General features: G+C 37.3%; 1 protein-coding gene across 2 annotated transcripts in view; it reads right to left on the reverse strand.

Moving 5' to 3' along the window:
* KIT (KIT proto-oncogene, receptor tyrosine kinase) overlaps nt 1-17,467 on the reverse strand; it is a 66,327-nt gene that overhangs the window by 32,971 nt on the left and 15,889 nt on the right. For both annotated transcript variants that reach the window (XM_053703965.1, XM_053703964.1), the window contains exons 2-4: nt 7,645-7,923; nt 6,590-6,868; nt 3,031-3,167 (exon numbers count right to left, since the gene is read on the reverse strand). In XM_053703965.1, the coding sequence (XP_053559940.1) occupies nt 3,031-3,167; nt 6,590-6,868; nt 7,645-7,923 (695 nt within the window). The remainder of the gene's footprint in view (nt 1-3,030; nt 3,168-6,589; nt 6,869-7,644; nt 7,924-17,467) is intronic.

Genomic DNA, 17,467 nt, shown 5'->3' on the forward strand with positions numbered 1-17,467 from the left:
ATTGTAAGCCAGCAATAAGCAAAAATTAGCTATTATTTTTCAATGTTTGTTGCACAAATTATCATTAAATCAATTTATGTTAAATTATGCAATTAATGTGTGCTTTGAATAGCTTAAAGTGAATGTAAAGTTTAATGAAAAGTGCCCGGTATCTAAAAATACTCTTCATTCATTAAACTTTCATTAATTAAACTTTACATTCACTTTAAGTTTGTTTTATGAATAACAGAAAATGTTATAATATTGTAAAGTATTACACTACACCCCTTTGGCTACTTCATGACACCTGGCTGGCACAATTTTCTGTGGAGAACGCTGAGATTTGTATATTTTTTCTCTCTGGTGGACATTTTTTTATATTTAAAGTTATGCTTCTAAACAAAAGACTTATTTCATAAGAAATTACAATCTCCTTATTTTTTTTTCCAGAAAATGAGGCTCTGGTTTAATTTGTGGTCGTTAAAGGGACATTCTATCATTCAAATAAAATGCCCTGTTTAATTTAATATGTTTAAATAAATATTATCTTGGCAGACAAAAAGATAAATAAAATTATAATATAGTTAAACTAATAATAAAGACTAAAATGGGCTGCTTGATTATTCCAACTTATTCTAAAAAAAAATGCTTCATTGACTGATTAAGACATCGCCCAAATGTCTATTGATCAAAAGGCACACAGATGTATGAGCATTACAATAAAAATCTGTCAGAAACATTAAGTAAAAAAATAATGTAAAGGTGGGTGCCGGGTACGGTGTGTGCTAGGTACAGCGTAAGCTAGGTACAGTGGGTCTTAAATACAGCGTGTGCTAGGTACGATGAGCGCTAGGTACAATGAGCGCTAGGTGTAATGTGTGCTGGGTACAATGTGTGCTGGGTACAATGTGTGCTGGGTACAGTGTGTGCTAGGTACATTGTGTGCTAGGTACAGTGTGTGCTAGGTACAATGAGTGCTAGGTACAATGAGTGCTAGGTACAATGAGTGCTAGGTTCAATGTGTGCTAGGTACCGCGTGTGCTAGGCAAGGCGGGTGCTGGGTACGGCGTGTGCTAGGTACAGTGTGAACTAGGTACAGTGAGTGCTAGGTATCATGAGTGCTAGGCACAATGAGTGCTAGGTACAATGAGTGCTAGGTACAATGAGTGCTAGGTTCAATGAGTTCTAGGTTCAATGAGTGCTAGGTACAATGAGTGCTAGGTACAATGAGTGCTAGGCACAATGTGTGCTAGGTTCAATGTGTGCTAGCTTCAATGTGTGCTAGGTACCGCGTGTGCTAGGCAAGGCGGATGCTGGGTACGGCGTGTGCTAGGTACAGTGTGAGCTAGGTACAGTGAGTGCTAGGTATCATGTGTGCTAGGTATCATGTGTGCTAGGTACCATGAGTGCTAGGTATCGTGTGTGCTAGGTACAGTGTGTGCTAGGTACAGTGTGTGCTAGGCCAGTGTGTGCTGGGTGCAGTGTGTGCTGGGTATAAAGTATGTTGGGTACAATGAGTGTTAGGTACTATGTGTGCTGGGTACGGCGTGTGTCTAGTACAGTGTGTGCTAGGTATAACGTGTGCTGGGTACGGTGTGGGTTGGGTATGGCGTATGCAAGGTACAATGAGTGCTGAGTGCAATGAGTGCTCGGTACAGTGGGTGCTACGTACAGTGTGTACTGGGTACAAATTGAATCTCACTTGTCTCTGGGATTTTTTCTTGTTACCCACATCTCTGGATGTTGGCAGAACCTGCTCTTAATCTATATGGACATGCCCATCACTTCATAGTACAGTAATATTCTCCGGACTTGCTCTTTGGAATATTTAATAAAATTTATAAGCATCACCTCCTCCCCCCCCCCCTCCTTCTTGTCTGTTTATGTTTGAACAGGGGTCCTGCGTGTCCCCAAGTGTTACCTTCCATTCTAAAACTGAATAAAAATTAATTTAAAAATAAATAAATAAATAATGTAATACATTTTAAAATATCCTCTTTTAGAATCAATTTAAAAAAAATGAAATTTTCCTTGATGTCTCTTTAAGACGTGTTATACATCAGGTCCTAATTTAAATTTACTAGAATTATAATTGCTATACGGTTTCAAAAGGCAAGGGGCAATATACTCAGAAAAGCAGCAAACATATGTTAATTATACTAAAATATGCTACAGGAACAGTCTTTCAAATCAATGGGTCTCCCTCTCTCCCACTGCCACTGGGAGATTTTCTGTTGCTGTATCTTGTTTCCATAGCTTTTTCATAGATAATAATGCAGTATTGCTGTTTTCAGTATAGGTGGAGGCTTCAACAGACAAAAGTAGCCTTTTTAAGGCACAAAATAAAGGTAAAGCAGCTAAAATGGATCACTGGTAACACATTTACAGTACACTTATAGCAAGATTGTAGAAATCGAGATTCCAATCATTTTAATCAATTGAAGATAAGATTAAGAGAGATCATGAAAAAAATTGTAAAATGTTTATTAGATTTCACAATTATAATTGTGTAGCTATAAAATGAATATAACATAAAATGTTTTTTTTTTAAAATTTCCTCTGCAATATGTCTAAAATGTATCACTTAAACTGTCAATCATACCAAAAAATATGACTCAAAAGTGAGCCATCTGTAGCCTTTAATGGTAAGTTAATCGACACTAACCATACCTAATGCAGTCCTAGTAAATACACTTCAGGGTGTGATGATTTCATTTTAAACCAACACTTTTGCAACTGAAGAACACCCGACAGCTGTTACTGCACTAAAGTCCTTCCCTTAGTCACTCAACCTTTTGAAATCATAAAAAGCTATTGTGTGACCAAACAGCAAATTAAATATAAGCCAGGCATCCCAGTGCTTTAATCATTTAAAACTGTTTACAGAGGTTAGTTTAAAGAATATGTTTAACTGCAGGGCTGCCAGAAAAGGCCGCCTTTATCTGGCAAGCAAGGGGTTAACTTACCAATGTATAGAGAATTGAATGTTGTTGAAAATGTAGACTGATTGAAAAACTGTGGGGGGAAAGAACTAATGTGAAAACTGCTTACCATATTCTGTGAATTAGCCCAGTGGGCTTGCACAAAGCTAAATACATCCCATACTGCACAGGTAACTTCAAATGGTTCTCCTGTCTTGACAAGTAGTCTGGATTTTGTCAGGTATAAAGTAGGTGGCTTTGTGGGGACTGCGAGAGAAGAAAGTAAAGTTATTTCCAAAACACACAGACATTGCAAAAATATAGTCTTTACTAAAATTATTATACATCTATAAAAAATAAATAAATAAATATTGCTTTGTTTGTTTAACACATAAAAATTTTTAAAAAAATGAGTTACCACGCTAAGGTCCAGATTACGAGTGGACGCTGACTGTTGTGCGTAAACAATATTGCGTTATCGCGTATGTTTGAGCACATCAGAAGTAACACACGTATTACAAGTTGAAAGTAAACTCGTTCGCTCAAGCGCAATTACATTTTAGGTTTTTCGGGATAGCTCTGGTTAACTGCTACGCTGAAATAAATAGCATTAACACTTAAAATAACACCATCTGATACAAACAGTATTGAAAAAAATTGTATTAAAAGTTATAAGGATTGTTGGAAAAAAAGGGCTGCAAAGGACTTTAACATAGACATACATACATATTAATGTCTATATATATATATATATATATATAAATGCATATATGTGAGTACAGGTGTATTAATATGTGTATATATGTATTTACAGACATATATACAAATATAAACACATTAATACATATGTATACATATATATACATATTTAAAAGTGCATTGAATCCCTTTGCTTTCAAGTAGATGAAAACATGTAAAATCATATTAATGCAATATTCATATTTAAAGGGCCAGTAAACCCACCAGGAGTTTATCTATGTGTTTAACCCCTTTTGCCAGGACTCACTAATGAATCATTACATTACATCAGTTGATTTTTGCATGAGAATGTCCCTTTAACAGCAACATTATATAATATATTGCATTTTCAAACAAAAGTCTGTATTGCTGTAGTAAGCATTTTTATCAATAATTTGAATAATGATAATGCTGTGTTTGTTATCAACATCTGTACGTTATACTGGATCAGATGATTGTTGAATCTAATAATATTTATAAAAGAAGAATACCTTCAATTCAGTAAAAACAATTATTGCATGCCAGTGTCACATTTGTCAAGCAATAATAATGAATAAGAATGAATAAAGCATGTTTTGTATGGACCAATCAATAGTTCATTTGAATATTTCTCATATTTAACAGTGCTAGAATAGTCCAAAGGAAAAGTAGTTTGTGTGTTCAATATTAAACAGAGTATACATTAATTTGCTGCGTCTACTGGATTTTTCTGGACTGCTGGGTAGAGCAAAACCTGTCCTATTTAAAGGTATATAAGAGGGCAAAAAAGAAAATGTTCTAATATGTTAGAGCATTTTAATTGATGCACTACTGCTTGTATATAGGAATCTCATGTGTGCATGTGCGAAATGCGTGAGGTCAGAGGAACCCCCCTGCTGAATTGTATGCATTAATACTAATAAACCCCTGATGCTGACTGTCTTTATGGACTCAGCCCCTCTTCTTATTGTTGTTTTGCTTGTATACAACTGTGTGTTTAACTCCTGCAACGATAAAGTCAGCACTAGAGCAGCAATCAAAGTACATTTGATAATAGAAGTAAATTTAAAGGTGTCTTAAAATAACGTGCTTTATCCAAATCATGCTAGTTTAAAGCGACACAAAACTGAAGTTTCCTGTTAAGATTAGGACAGATCAGAGCAGAACAGAGCATGCAATTTTAAAACAACTTTCTAATTTACTTCTATTATCAAATTATCTTCTTTCTATTTGTATCTTTTTTTGAAAAGCAGAAACATAAGTTGAGGAGCGTGCACATGTCTTGAAAGCAGCACTTTTTCCTGCAATGTAGTACTCCAGAAATGTGCACGCTACCTACCTAGGCATCTCTTCAACAAAGGATACAATGAGGACAAAGCAAATTTGATGAGATATAAATCAGAAACTTGTTTAAAATTGTATGCTCTGTCTGAATCACAAAAATAACATTTTTAGGTTTCACGTCTATTCATTTTGACTTTCCAGTGATTACAACTCACTGCTATGGAATTTGGTACAGGCAGCCAATGAGTTAATGCAGCCAAAGTCTAGCAAGAATAGGATACTAAGATTTTTTTTTATAATGTAGTTCTAGGCATTTTATATGTTATATATTTTTGCTTCTGCTTGCACTATAAAAAACATTTCAGAAATAAATATACTGGATGAAAAAAAAATAAACTCAAGAAACATCTATTTTAAATCCCGCAACTCCCTCCGGGAACAAAAAGTCATCAATATTCCACAAATTGATTTAGTTTATGATGAATGAAGACACATTATTTACTTATTGAAATCTATGTTTTGACAAGCATATTAGATCCACTCTTATTTTCAGTTTTTATCTCCAGAAAGATAAAGATGTCTCCATTTGCCTTGTTTCAGATTGCCTTGTGCTCCAGGGAGGAATCTGGCATCATTAGTGCTGAGGGTCACGTGTTAATGGCCCAGGCAGCAATACAGCTATAGCCTGAAATCATGACTTCATTTAGGGGAGTAAAAGAACAGTCATTTTCTCGGTGGCTTGGGAGTAGTACAGCACATTATGGTTACACTTACGCTGAATATTACACTGATCAAGTCTAACAAATGTATCCACCATTTAGTAAAGTAAGACAGCAATATCAATGAAATTATAGACATAAAAAGCAATAGTTTTTAGCCTGCAAGCTGCCAGGATATATTTCCAAAGCTGGACACTTTTCCTTTTTTTAATAATGTGTTAAAACCATGGTGAAAATTGCCTTTAAAAGCACAGTAAATACCTTGAGATTTAAATATAAAAGGTTTAGTTATGCATAGTAAAATGACTTTACAGTATTTATTTTACCCCCTTTTCATGTAATTTAGCATTTGAAAATTGAGTCTTTTATAATTCTCAGAACTGGGGAAAAAAATGCAGACTTATCAAGGCTAACTTGTTACAGAGTTTACTTTAACAAGTAACATACTGCAAAACAATGCCATTTTATGCTAGAATTATGACCGTAGCTAGTCTTGTCAGTTGCGGACTAGAGCCCAGATTGGCTCCTCCAATTGAGGGAAAAGGGTGGGTGAAATTTGTCTTTGAAAAACATTTGCAGCAAACAATTTAATTTTTTTTAAAAATGTTTAGTGTTGGCGGATATGTTATTCTATAGACAATGGAAATGTCCTGTAAATTACAAGGTGCTTACGGTCCCTTTAAGCTGACTTGAATTTAAAGGAAAAATTCCAACAACTTGTTACAGTTAGCTTAGGCCAGTGATTATCTCAAAAGGGTTTCTATCCATGCATAGTAGATTAAATAACATATCGCTTATTATAAAATGTCAAAGTATTTCACAAACCAAAAATTTTTTTGTAGAACACTGGCTTAGATCATTATTTGCTTTTGAATTCTAAAAACATTACAGATTTAGTTTACCCTTGTATGATACAAAAATATTTACCTGGCAATAAATAAAGCATAACAATAAGATGGCAATGATTACCTGGTGCAATGTTCAAACTGATGGGAGTTGAGGTCTTCACAACTCCATTTTTCTTTGCAGAGCACTTGTAACAACCCTTGAAATACACCTGCAGATGTTTTATAGTAATTCCGTTCTCAATGTCTGCAGTGTAGTTGAAATTCTTAGGTAAAGGAGAGTTATCACACTTCTTAATAATAAAATCCTCAACATCTGGATCTGAGAGTGCACAAATCCCAACGGCGTCACCTCCTAATACTCCATCAAAGTAGGTACTGTCCATGAATGGTGTCTTGGCATCTGAAGGCAATCAAATTTATTAGGTTATGTTAAAAGACACAATGTAGTAAAAACACAGCTTTAAATTCATAATAACATTTATTTAATCAATCAGTTAGCCATCATATTCTGCCAGTTCAAAAAAGGTTAACAGATGATAGTAATATACAACTCCAGTGCAAATACCAGGGACCAGTGGTATTACAGTATGTAGTAAGATTATCTCAGTGCTTCTGAACAAGTGTGTGTCTACTTTGCTTCTTATTGAATATATTTATGATCATTTTTTAATCTATTAGGGGGCATTATATCTATTTTTTTTTCATTTGCTTTATCTTAAAGAGCTTATTTTTTTAAATGTATTCTTGTCCTAAATAATAATAATATTATGCTTATGGAAACATGTCCTGGCTACTACTAATACAGTAGAATTGTACCTATAAGCTAGTTATCAATAGATAGTAGAATACCTGTATATTTTAATTCAAATTTAAAGAGAATTAATTGCGTTTTCATAATGCAATAATTATTTAAGTGCTGCCAAACGCATAACAGAAATGCTTTAAGTTTATAGGTCCTTTTGATAATTTCTCAGATATTTAAAGAGAATTAATTGCGCTTTCATAATGCAATAATTATTTAAGTGCTGCCAAACGCATAACAGAAATGCTTTAAGTTTATAGGTCCTTTTGATAATTTCTCAGATATTGGCGTATTTTAAAAACACTTTGTAAACAAGAGCCAAACACAAGCTGAGTGTTTTTTTTCCTAGAAATTTCAATTTGAAAGTTACTCACCCTTAACAAACACATGTACAGAGATGCTCTCCTTAGTAACGGTGTTGGTGCAGGTATACCTTCCAGTATGTTTACGTTCTGCTTTCTTGACAGAGCATATTCGATCAGTTTTACTGCCATTATACGGCTCACCTTTCAAAGCTTTGGGCCTCTTTGATGGACCAGGCTTTTGATAACTCCAGCTCACCAGCTGAGAATCTTTACAGACTAAGTTAAGTTCTTCATTGGAACTAATAATTAGTCTGTCTTGTACACCTGGAATAGATGGTATTGAATTCCCTATAAACAGAATAGACATTAAAAACTGTTAGCTACATTAAAAATTTCAAATTGACTCCTCCAAATAATCAAATTTGTAGGGTTGTTTGTCCATAAAATTATATTTTATATATATATTTATATTCAGAAAGTTGTCATACTTGCTGATATGTTAATTTATTGCAAGAGTATGTGTTTTATGTCCCTTTAACAACCATCACTGCAAACATTTTATGTGCTGAAAACATTTATTATCCTGTATAGTAATAGTCACAATAAACAAAGCAAAATGTATTTAGTATGTTATTCAATAATTCTAACCAAGATGTTACCCTTCACAAGACTGCGGATTAGCAATATATATTAAACCATTTTGGTCATAGCACGTTAAATAAAAGATGCTTGGTGACAAAGGTGGGTTAAGCACCTTGGCGCCACCATGGTCAGATGAAAAGGGCACCTACAGAATATGATAGATGGAAGCTCAGTAACTATGTATTGAGTTAAAAATTAATCAGAACTATGTTATCATTACATGGATCTCAACTCATATCCAAATTACATGGTTGAAGACAATTTTTTACAAAAACTCATGAAATTATTTATCTACAAAAATATCCATATACAAATGGCAAGATTTACTATCCCTGCAGGTGAAGAGGTTTGCAAGTAGTGAACCTGTCTGCCTGTGATCACCACTTGCGATGTTGCATCGCACGGCAAAGTTTAACATTGCACAAAAGATTCTTGTGCAATGCCGCTCTGGTGCAGCCAATTGCGTTAGAGCAGGGAACAAGCGAGTGTCGGGGTGATTTATCTCAACACCACGGAGGTGGCGGTGAGAAAAAAATAAAGCGGTTTCTGCTACTTAAAGGGACACTCAGGTTAAATAAAATTTTCATGATTCAGATACAGCATGTAATTTTAAACAACTTTCCAATTTACTTCCATTAAAAAAAATGTGCAGTCTTTTATATTTACAATTTTTGAGTCACCAGATCCTACTGAGCATGTGCAAGAATTCACAGACTATACGTATATGCATTTGTGATTGGCTGATTGCTATCACATGGTACAAGGGGAGTGGAAATATACATAACTTTGAAATTTGTTATAAAAAAATCAACTACTCATTTGAAGTTCAGACTAAGTGCTATTGCATTGTCTTGTTATCTTGCAGATGTTGATTATGCAAATCAAATGTGTTGACTGGTCCTTTAAATATGTGGCAGCAGCTTAATAAATTTAGTCCAAAGTGTTATTGTCAGAATCTAAGACATAAAAATCCTTTTTAATAAAAACAACTTGCTGATATCATTTTGTCTAACTTGACAGTGACTTGGGTCACACAGTAAAAAAACTATTATCAACAGATGTTTATCTTTACTAAAACAATTTTAGATACCAGGGGCAGTTATTGTTTAATGTGAAGTATCAAATAAAATAATGAGATAAGTAGATTGGTAAATATTTTCTTCAAACTGTGTTATCCCAAATGGTTTCTAAGATTACCATCCATGTTTGTCTAAATGTCAAAATAGTAATCTTGCTTAAAGAAGGTCACATTTTGTTTGACACACCTGCAGGGAAAAGACCAGTGTTTTTGCAGCACAGTATTTTATTTATATATATATATATATATATATATATATATATATACTAGTACTAAAGCCCGTGTACACGGGCCATTTTTTTCAGAACAGCGGTCCCACCCCTTGCTCTCTCCCCCCTTTCTTTTGCTCTCTCTTCCCCCCTCTCTTTTGCTTTCTTTCCCCCCTCTCTTTTGCTTTCTCTCCCCCCTCTCCTTTGTTCTCTCTCTCCCCTCTTTTGCTCTCTCTCTCCCCTCTTTTGCTCTCTCTCTCCCCTCTTTGGCTCTCTCCATCCTTTCTTTTGCTCTCTCTCCCCCCTCTTTGGCTCTCCCCCCCCCTTTGGCTCTCCCCCCCCCTCTTTGGCTCCCCCCCCTCTTTGGCTCTCCCCCCCCCCCCTCTTTGGCTCTCTCCCCTCTTTTGCTCTCTCTCCTCTTTGGCTCTCTCTCTCCCCTCTTTGGCTCCCCCCCCTTTGGCTCTCTCTCCCCCCTCTTTGGCTCTCTCTCCTCTTTGGCTCTCTCTCTCCCCCCTCTTTGGCTCTCTCCTCCCCTTTGGCTCCCCCCTCCCCTTTGGCTCCCCCCCCTCTTTGGCTCTCCCCCCCCCCCTCTTTTGCTCTCCCCTCCCCTCTTTGGCTCTCTCCCCCCTCTTTTGTTCTCTCCCCCCTCTTTTGCGCTCTCCCCCCCTCTTTGGCTCTCTCCCCCCCCTCTTTGGCTCTCTCCCCCCCCTCTTTGGCTCTGCCCCCCCCCCTCTTTGGCTCTCTCTCCCCCCTCTTTGTCTCTCTCTTTGGCTCTCTTTCCTCTTTGGCTCTCTCTCTCCCCCCTCTTTGGCTCTCCCCCCCTTTAGCTCTCTCCCCCCCCCCTTTGGCTCTCCCCCCCCCCTCTTTGGCTCTCTCTCCCCCCTCTTTGGCTCTCTCTCCCCCCTCTTTGGCTCTCTCTCTCCTTTTTGGCTCTTTTTCCTCTTTGGCTCTCTCTCTCCCCCCTCTTTGGCTCTCCCCCCCTTCTCTTTGGCTCTCCCCCCCTTCTCTTTGGCTCTCTTCCCCCCCTTCTCTTTGGCTCTCTCCCCCCCCCCTTCTCTTTGGCTCTCTCTCCCCCCCCCCTTCTCTTTGGCTCTCTGCCCCCCCCTTCTCTTTGGCTCTCTGCCCCCCCCCTTCTCTTTGGCTCTCTGCCCCCCCTTCTCTTTGGCTCTCTGCCCCCCCTTCTCTTTGGCTCTCTGCCCCCCCTTCTCTTTGGCTCTCTGCCCCCCCCCTTCTCTTTGGCTCTCTGCCCCCCCCTTCTCTTTGGCTCTCTGCCCCCCGCCTTCTCTTTGGCTCTCTGCCCCCCCCGCCTTCTCTTTGGCTCTCTGCCCCCCCTTCTCTTTGGCTCTCTGCCCCCCCCCTTCTCTTTGGCTCTCTGCCCCCCCCTTCTCTTTGGCTCTCTGCCCCCCCCCTTCTCTTTGGCTCTCTGCCCCCCCCCCCTTCTCTTTGGCTCTCTCCCCCCCCCCCCTTCTCTTTGGCTCTCTGCCCCCCCTTCTCTTTGGCTCTCTGCCCCCCCCCTTCTCTTTGGCTCTCTGCCCCCCCCTTCTCTTTGGCTCTCTGCCCCCCCCCCTTCTCTTTGGCTCTCTGCCCCCCCCCCCCCTTCTCTTTGGCTCTCTGCCCCCCCCTTCTCTTTGGCTCTCTGCCCCCCCCCCTTCTCTTTGGCTCTCTGCCCCCCCCCTTCTCTTTGGCTCTCTGCCCCCCCCTTCTCTTTGGCTCTGTGCCCCCCCCTTCTCTTTGGCTCTCTGCCCCCCCCCTTCTCTTTGGCTCTCTGCCCCCCCCCCTTCTCTTTGGCTCTCTGCCCCCCCTTCTCTTTGGCTCTCTGCCCCCCCTTCTCTTTGGCTCTCTGCCCCCCCCCCCTCCTGCTCCCTCTCTGGCTCTGTCTTCGCGGGACCCCGCCCGGCCACGCCCCATCGCGGCAACACCCGCCCGGCCACGCCCCTCGCGACGCCCGGCCACGCCCCTCGCGACGCTCCCGTCGGCCACAAACAGCTGTGAGGTCTGGGGAGCGCGTTGCCGCTTCTCACGCAGCAGACCTCACAGCTGTTGAGTAGCTCGCGCTCCCTATCTCACAGCTGCTTGTATGCTGTGTACCTCGCGCTCCCAATCTGTCAGCTGTCAGCTATGCCGAGGTGCGCGAGAATAGAATCTAAGGCCAAGTGTTTGTCTGTACTGCGCATGACGGCTTCAGACAAACACTTGTCTTTTATAATATAGGATATATATATATATATATATATATATATATATATATATATATATATATAATACTCACTGGTCTTTTTAAAGTATATTTAATGAAAAAAGTGTGACGTTTTGGGGGGACACTCCAAAGAACAGACAGTTTTTAGGGCTATTGCACAAAACTAGAAGTAGTGAGAACACTGGTAGGCTAAACACAAAAAACTAGCTAATGTGTATAAACATGTTTTTTTCAGTAAAAATAAAGTGCTAGTAAATTATAACTACACATCTGTGCTTAGAAGCACATTAAAGTAGGATTAACCAACTGAGTCAACATATAAGACCTGTATTGGAGTGTGCATAGGATTTACCTGGTAAACACCTGACTAATTTAGTCACCTGAAGAAAATGATTTACATACACACAGAAACCCACATACAAATGCATCTGCCCCAGAAATTAATTATTGAAAAATATAAATAAATAAAAAACACCACGCAACAATAATTCATTAAATTAAAGGGACAGTCTACTCCAAAATTGTTATTGTTTAAAAAGATAGGCAATACCTTTATTACTCATTCCCCAATTTTGCATAACCAACACAGATATATTTATATACTTTTTACCTCTGTGATTACCTTGTATCTAAACCTCTGCAGACTGCCCCCTTTTCTCATTGCTATATACAAACTTGCATTTTAGCCAATTAGTGCTGACTCTTGAATAACTCCACGAGAGTGAGCACAATGTTCTTTAAATCCTCAAAGGTGCTAATGTAACAAAGTGGGGATCAAAATTTATGTATCTCATCTCTAAAGACTATGTTGATCATTCATATTGCCACCCACTGCAATAAATTCCAATGTATATACAACCCTGAAAACATCCCCTTTCCCAGCTATGTGTCTAGATACAGATGGTTGCAAATATTCAGCCTCTTCAGTCAATGGACTTAAAAAAACCTACAAAGACCTGAAAAGTTGTGTCTGTCCTCTCATTTATCTGGCATTCTGCCTACTTAATAAATGGACTAAACAAAGGAAAAAACTCAAGTACTGATACCCAAAGCCAAAAAACAAGGGCAAAAGATTGCTAAAATGACTACAGGAAATGTATTTGCTTTTTAAATTAGTACATTTTAAGTTCCGGGACTTTATGGAACCAGGCGTCTGTTGCACTCGTTTATAACTGTAAAAGTAAATAACAGGTATTCCAAGTTAAACAAACACTATACTTTTAGTTTATAATGCCCAACCTCCAGCCTCTGCCATTTCACACAAGCACAGCACACTCCTGAAAGGTATTAAACATGTAAATCTATTAATAGATCACAACTATACAAACATGAATTATTCTAAAGGCTAAACTAAGTTACGTTTCACTACCCTTGTTGGATCATAAATCTCTAAAATGGGTTTATCAGTGTCATGTATATAATTCTAATGAACAAAGCAATCTTTTTTTAGTAGTAAGTAGCACATGCTTTTACACACACACGCACTGCTACGGATGTCAGAAAACTAATAAACATGTTTATGAGAATGCATAACCACTTGCTGACAAAACTTATGCTTGGACTGTTTTACCCGATAACCCAACATTATTTAAAGAGGTGGAAAATGGAAATCTAAAAATTTGAAAAAAGAAACCTCGTAAAATATTCTGTAAACAATTTAAATGGTCTACAGACCAAACAGGTGCTTTAAGCGTCTGTTAAATTCCTGGGAATCTGTTATATATACTTATTTCTGGTTATGTAATTCTATCCAAAAGGACAAGCCTCTCAGTTCCACATCTAAATTTAGTGTTCTTAAATAAAATCGGCCACACGTGTGTGAAACTGTTCACTTAAACCAATTTATTTTGCTTTTTTTCTTCTTCAAAGTGTGAGGTCTTTTTCTATTTTAAAAATATGACACTGTTTGCAGAAGTATGTAGCAGATTGCAAACATTTATGCTTATATTAAACACAAATCTTAAGCTTTTATTTTTAAATAGCTATTTTTGGACCTTGTGTGAAAAGCTATTTTTCAATGGAAATCCAATAAAGATTTGTCCCCACACATGCGCTGGTGTCACACGTAATATGTGTCAATAAGTCCAAATGGCTATAGCAAACAGACCCAAGCTGCATAATTTACACAGAGTACACCTGTGAACTGTCTAGCTCCCATAAATAAGTCATCAGTCTCCCATCCATTCATGGTAGCATCATGTTAGATAGATGAATACTGGAATGAAAGTATATTTCACGGAAGTGCCATCATGACAGTAGTACTATTGATTAGCAGAACAACTAGAAGTTACTTACTGCCAGTCAAAGAACCTTCTAAGAAGTATCAAGAGAAAACAAAATCAATAACTTGATAGAAGGGAGACTATGGAAGAACCTGATCTAGCATGACTGTGCTCCATGTCACTCTAAGTAAGATCCAAATGGTTCAAATGCATTATTCAAAGTCAGTCATTTGGCTGTAATTACAGCAGAATATCATGCACACATCAAAAGGTTCAAACTACAGGTAGCAATAATTAACGGTGCAGATCTCTTATTGGTTTATTTATACACAGTTAACATAAAATTGGTTGAAATTTTAGACGCTGTCCATTTAATACTACTATAATGTGTATCTTATGCAATATAGCAACGATGGTTTTATGTATTGTAAATAAAAAAAGTTTGACTATTTCATTTTTACTTAGATGGATTTCCTAAATATAGATGTTTATTACATGAACATTTTATCAACATCTACAAAGTAATAAAAAAAAATGCCAAAGGAATCTATTTTTTGCGGCAGATTTTAGGGGAGCTGTGAACTGGGACGGCAACAAAAAAATGACATATTTTTTCCCCCACTAATCTCTAACTGAAATTTAACTTTACCTCCAAATACCAATGTAGGCACAATTAACCAAAATAGTATTAGCAGAACTAGTGACTTTGTTGCTTGTAAAAATAATCAGATATTTTTATAGCAAATTACAGTTGTCGCTAATATCTCAAAATATAATTTATGTTAAATTGGAGATGAGTAATAGAAAATGTCTGAGAGGGTGTGATAAGCTAGCTACCTACTCACATATGTGGTGGGATTGCCCACGGGTAGAAAATATCTGGGTCCAAACCTTTAATCTATTGGGCAACATTTTTGCGCTCACTTTAAGAGTGTCGGCCTCTCAAGCCCTTCTGCATGAGCCTATTCCAGGGTTTAACAGGGCACGTAACAAGTTTATTTTTACCATCTTTACTATAGTAAGATTAACAATTGCCCAGTACTGGAAAGTTGAGATCCCTAACTTTCAGATTATCCTAAATAAAATTGGATACTATTACCAAATGAGTAACAATGCAGCTATCATGCTTGACACTGAAGAACAGTTTGTCTCTGTATGGGAACCATGGATAATGTTTTCTGAAGCCAGAGTTGTTGGTTGATAACCCAAGGTTCTGGGAGTATTTATTGTTTAATGGGTTTGGTTCATAATGTGATCTGAAATGTACGGTAAAATTTATTGATGTTTAAAAAAATGACATGCTGACCTGCCGAGACTTGCCTCAATGTATTTCAAGTTCTGTTGATGTGACAAATGCATTTACTTTGTTATGTAACTAATAAGAAAAATTCAATAAAAACCATTTAAATTAAAATATAATTCATGTTAATAACTACTAAATTACTAACAGTTATTACACCTGCCACTAGACTGCATGTGATCACAGTCTTCCTATCTACAGACACCAGGGAACTTAAAATATTGGCGACTCTGTGGGTAGTCGTCATTCAGTTACAAAACAATAAAATTGTGTGATTTCACATTGCTAACTCACAACATGGTCTCCAGTATTCTTTATTTACAATCGCCTCAGACTAGCATGGGCTTTATCTGTTTGTTTAAGCCCTAAGCAGAGGTTATCTAGGGTCAATAATTCTAAAATCACATACTTCAATAAAGAAGAGCATGACATTTATTGCATAAGAAAGTCCCTTAAAATGTTGCACCTTTCTAAAATGGGCTCTGTCTATTCTGAAGTTGGCATTCTGATTTTTATTGAAAAACATTGTGGCTTAATTATGAAGCCACACTTTTCAACTGTCAACTTTTTAAAACTAATTGCATTTACTTTTCTCTGTCTTACAAGGGCTTTTACATTTAATGTGCGATTTTGCCAAGCTATGTCTCAGCAGACACAGGTAATAGATAGGTAAACAATCATGTGAAAAGCACACAGCATTAATGAGTAAATAGTACGTTACTTACAGTTACTATGTTTATTTGCTAAGGAGCATGATGTTCAAGATGATGTGTAATTAAACCTGCAGATCACATAGTATGTATCTGTAGAAAGAATACAATTCCTAGGGGCGAAACGCCTTCATATTTATGAGCATGTTAAAGAGAAATTCTCAACTCATTTCATTTAGGTCTCCAAAATGCTTGGATTTTAAGAAATCAAGCACCAGATGAGCTAACCAGAAACATTTTTATCCTGTGTACTGTGAAACATTATATATATATATATATAAACATTAATGGTAAAATGGTAAAAAGACAATGGGTGACACTCACTAAACGTTAGCTCCAGAGTAACATTGCACTACTGGAACCAAGCTGAACAAATCTGGAGAGCCAATGGCAAGATGAGTATGCGTGCAACTACCAATAAGCAGCTGGCTCCCAGTAGTGCACTGCTTCACCTGAGCCTACCTAGGTATGTTTTTAACACAGGTTACTAAGAGAACAAAGTACATTTTATAACAGAAGTAAACTAAAATGTGTCTCACTTTGACTTTCAACTTTATGAGAGCAGCATGGGTTATGTTTAAGCCATTAAATATTAAGTAAATGCAATATTTGTGACTGTGAAATCCCTCCTGTAACAAGCACTTGTACATTAATAGTACGCAGATACTATATGATTGACCAGTAAGCAAAACAAATTCATGTACACAAATGTTGGTGTGTACGCTAAAGAGCATGTTTACTACGACCTGCCAATATCTTCAGGGTCTCACTTATCCTTAAAGGAATAGTCTAGTCAAAATTAAACTTTCATGATTCAAATAGAGCATGCAATTTTAAGCAACTTTCTAATTTACTCATATTATCAATTGTTGGTATCTTTATCTGAATGTAAGCTTAGGAGCCAGCCCATTTTTGGTTCAGAACATGGGTAGCGCTTGCTGATTGGTGGCTACATTTAGACACCAATCAGAAAGCGTGCTGAACCAAAAATCGGCCAGCTCCTATGCTTACAGTCTTGCTTTTTCAAATAAAGATAACAAGAGAACAAAGATAATTTGATAATAGGAATAAATTAGAAAGTTGCTCAAAATTGCATGCTCTATCTGAAGCATGTCAAGTTTAATTTTGAATTGACTAGACTATACCTTTAATTAAATGTTGAGAAAGAACTTCTTTGAATACTAACAGACTCCTGTTTTCTCGATCTCAGTCCTTTCTCAAAATATGACTAGACTAGGAAAACTTGCCAAGCAAAAAATACATATAGACTCTCTATTTAAACTTAAAATGTTTATGTGTTATAAACCAAATATATCAAATAATGATTTAAGTTGTATTTTATTACATAAATATGTATATTAATTCATTTTCCCATTATAGATGTCAGCTGTTTACCATTACTTATCATGAGCAGCATCCTCCTGCATTTTGCCATTTCAATTTTTTTTTTTTTTAGTAGATGTAGCTAAGAAATGTAGAACAAACTGATCATTTCAAACATATTCAATGCATTAATTACAGAGCTTGATTAATC

This window comes from Bombina bombina, chromosome 2, assembly GCF_027579735.1.
Source record: "Bombina bombina isolate aBomBom1 chromosome 2, aBomBom1.pri, whole genome shotgun sequence".
Taxonomy (NCBI): domain Eukaryota; kingdom Metazoa; phylum Chordata; class Amphibia; order Anura; family Bombinatoridae; genus Bombina; species Bombina bombina.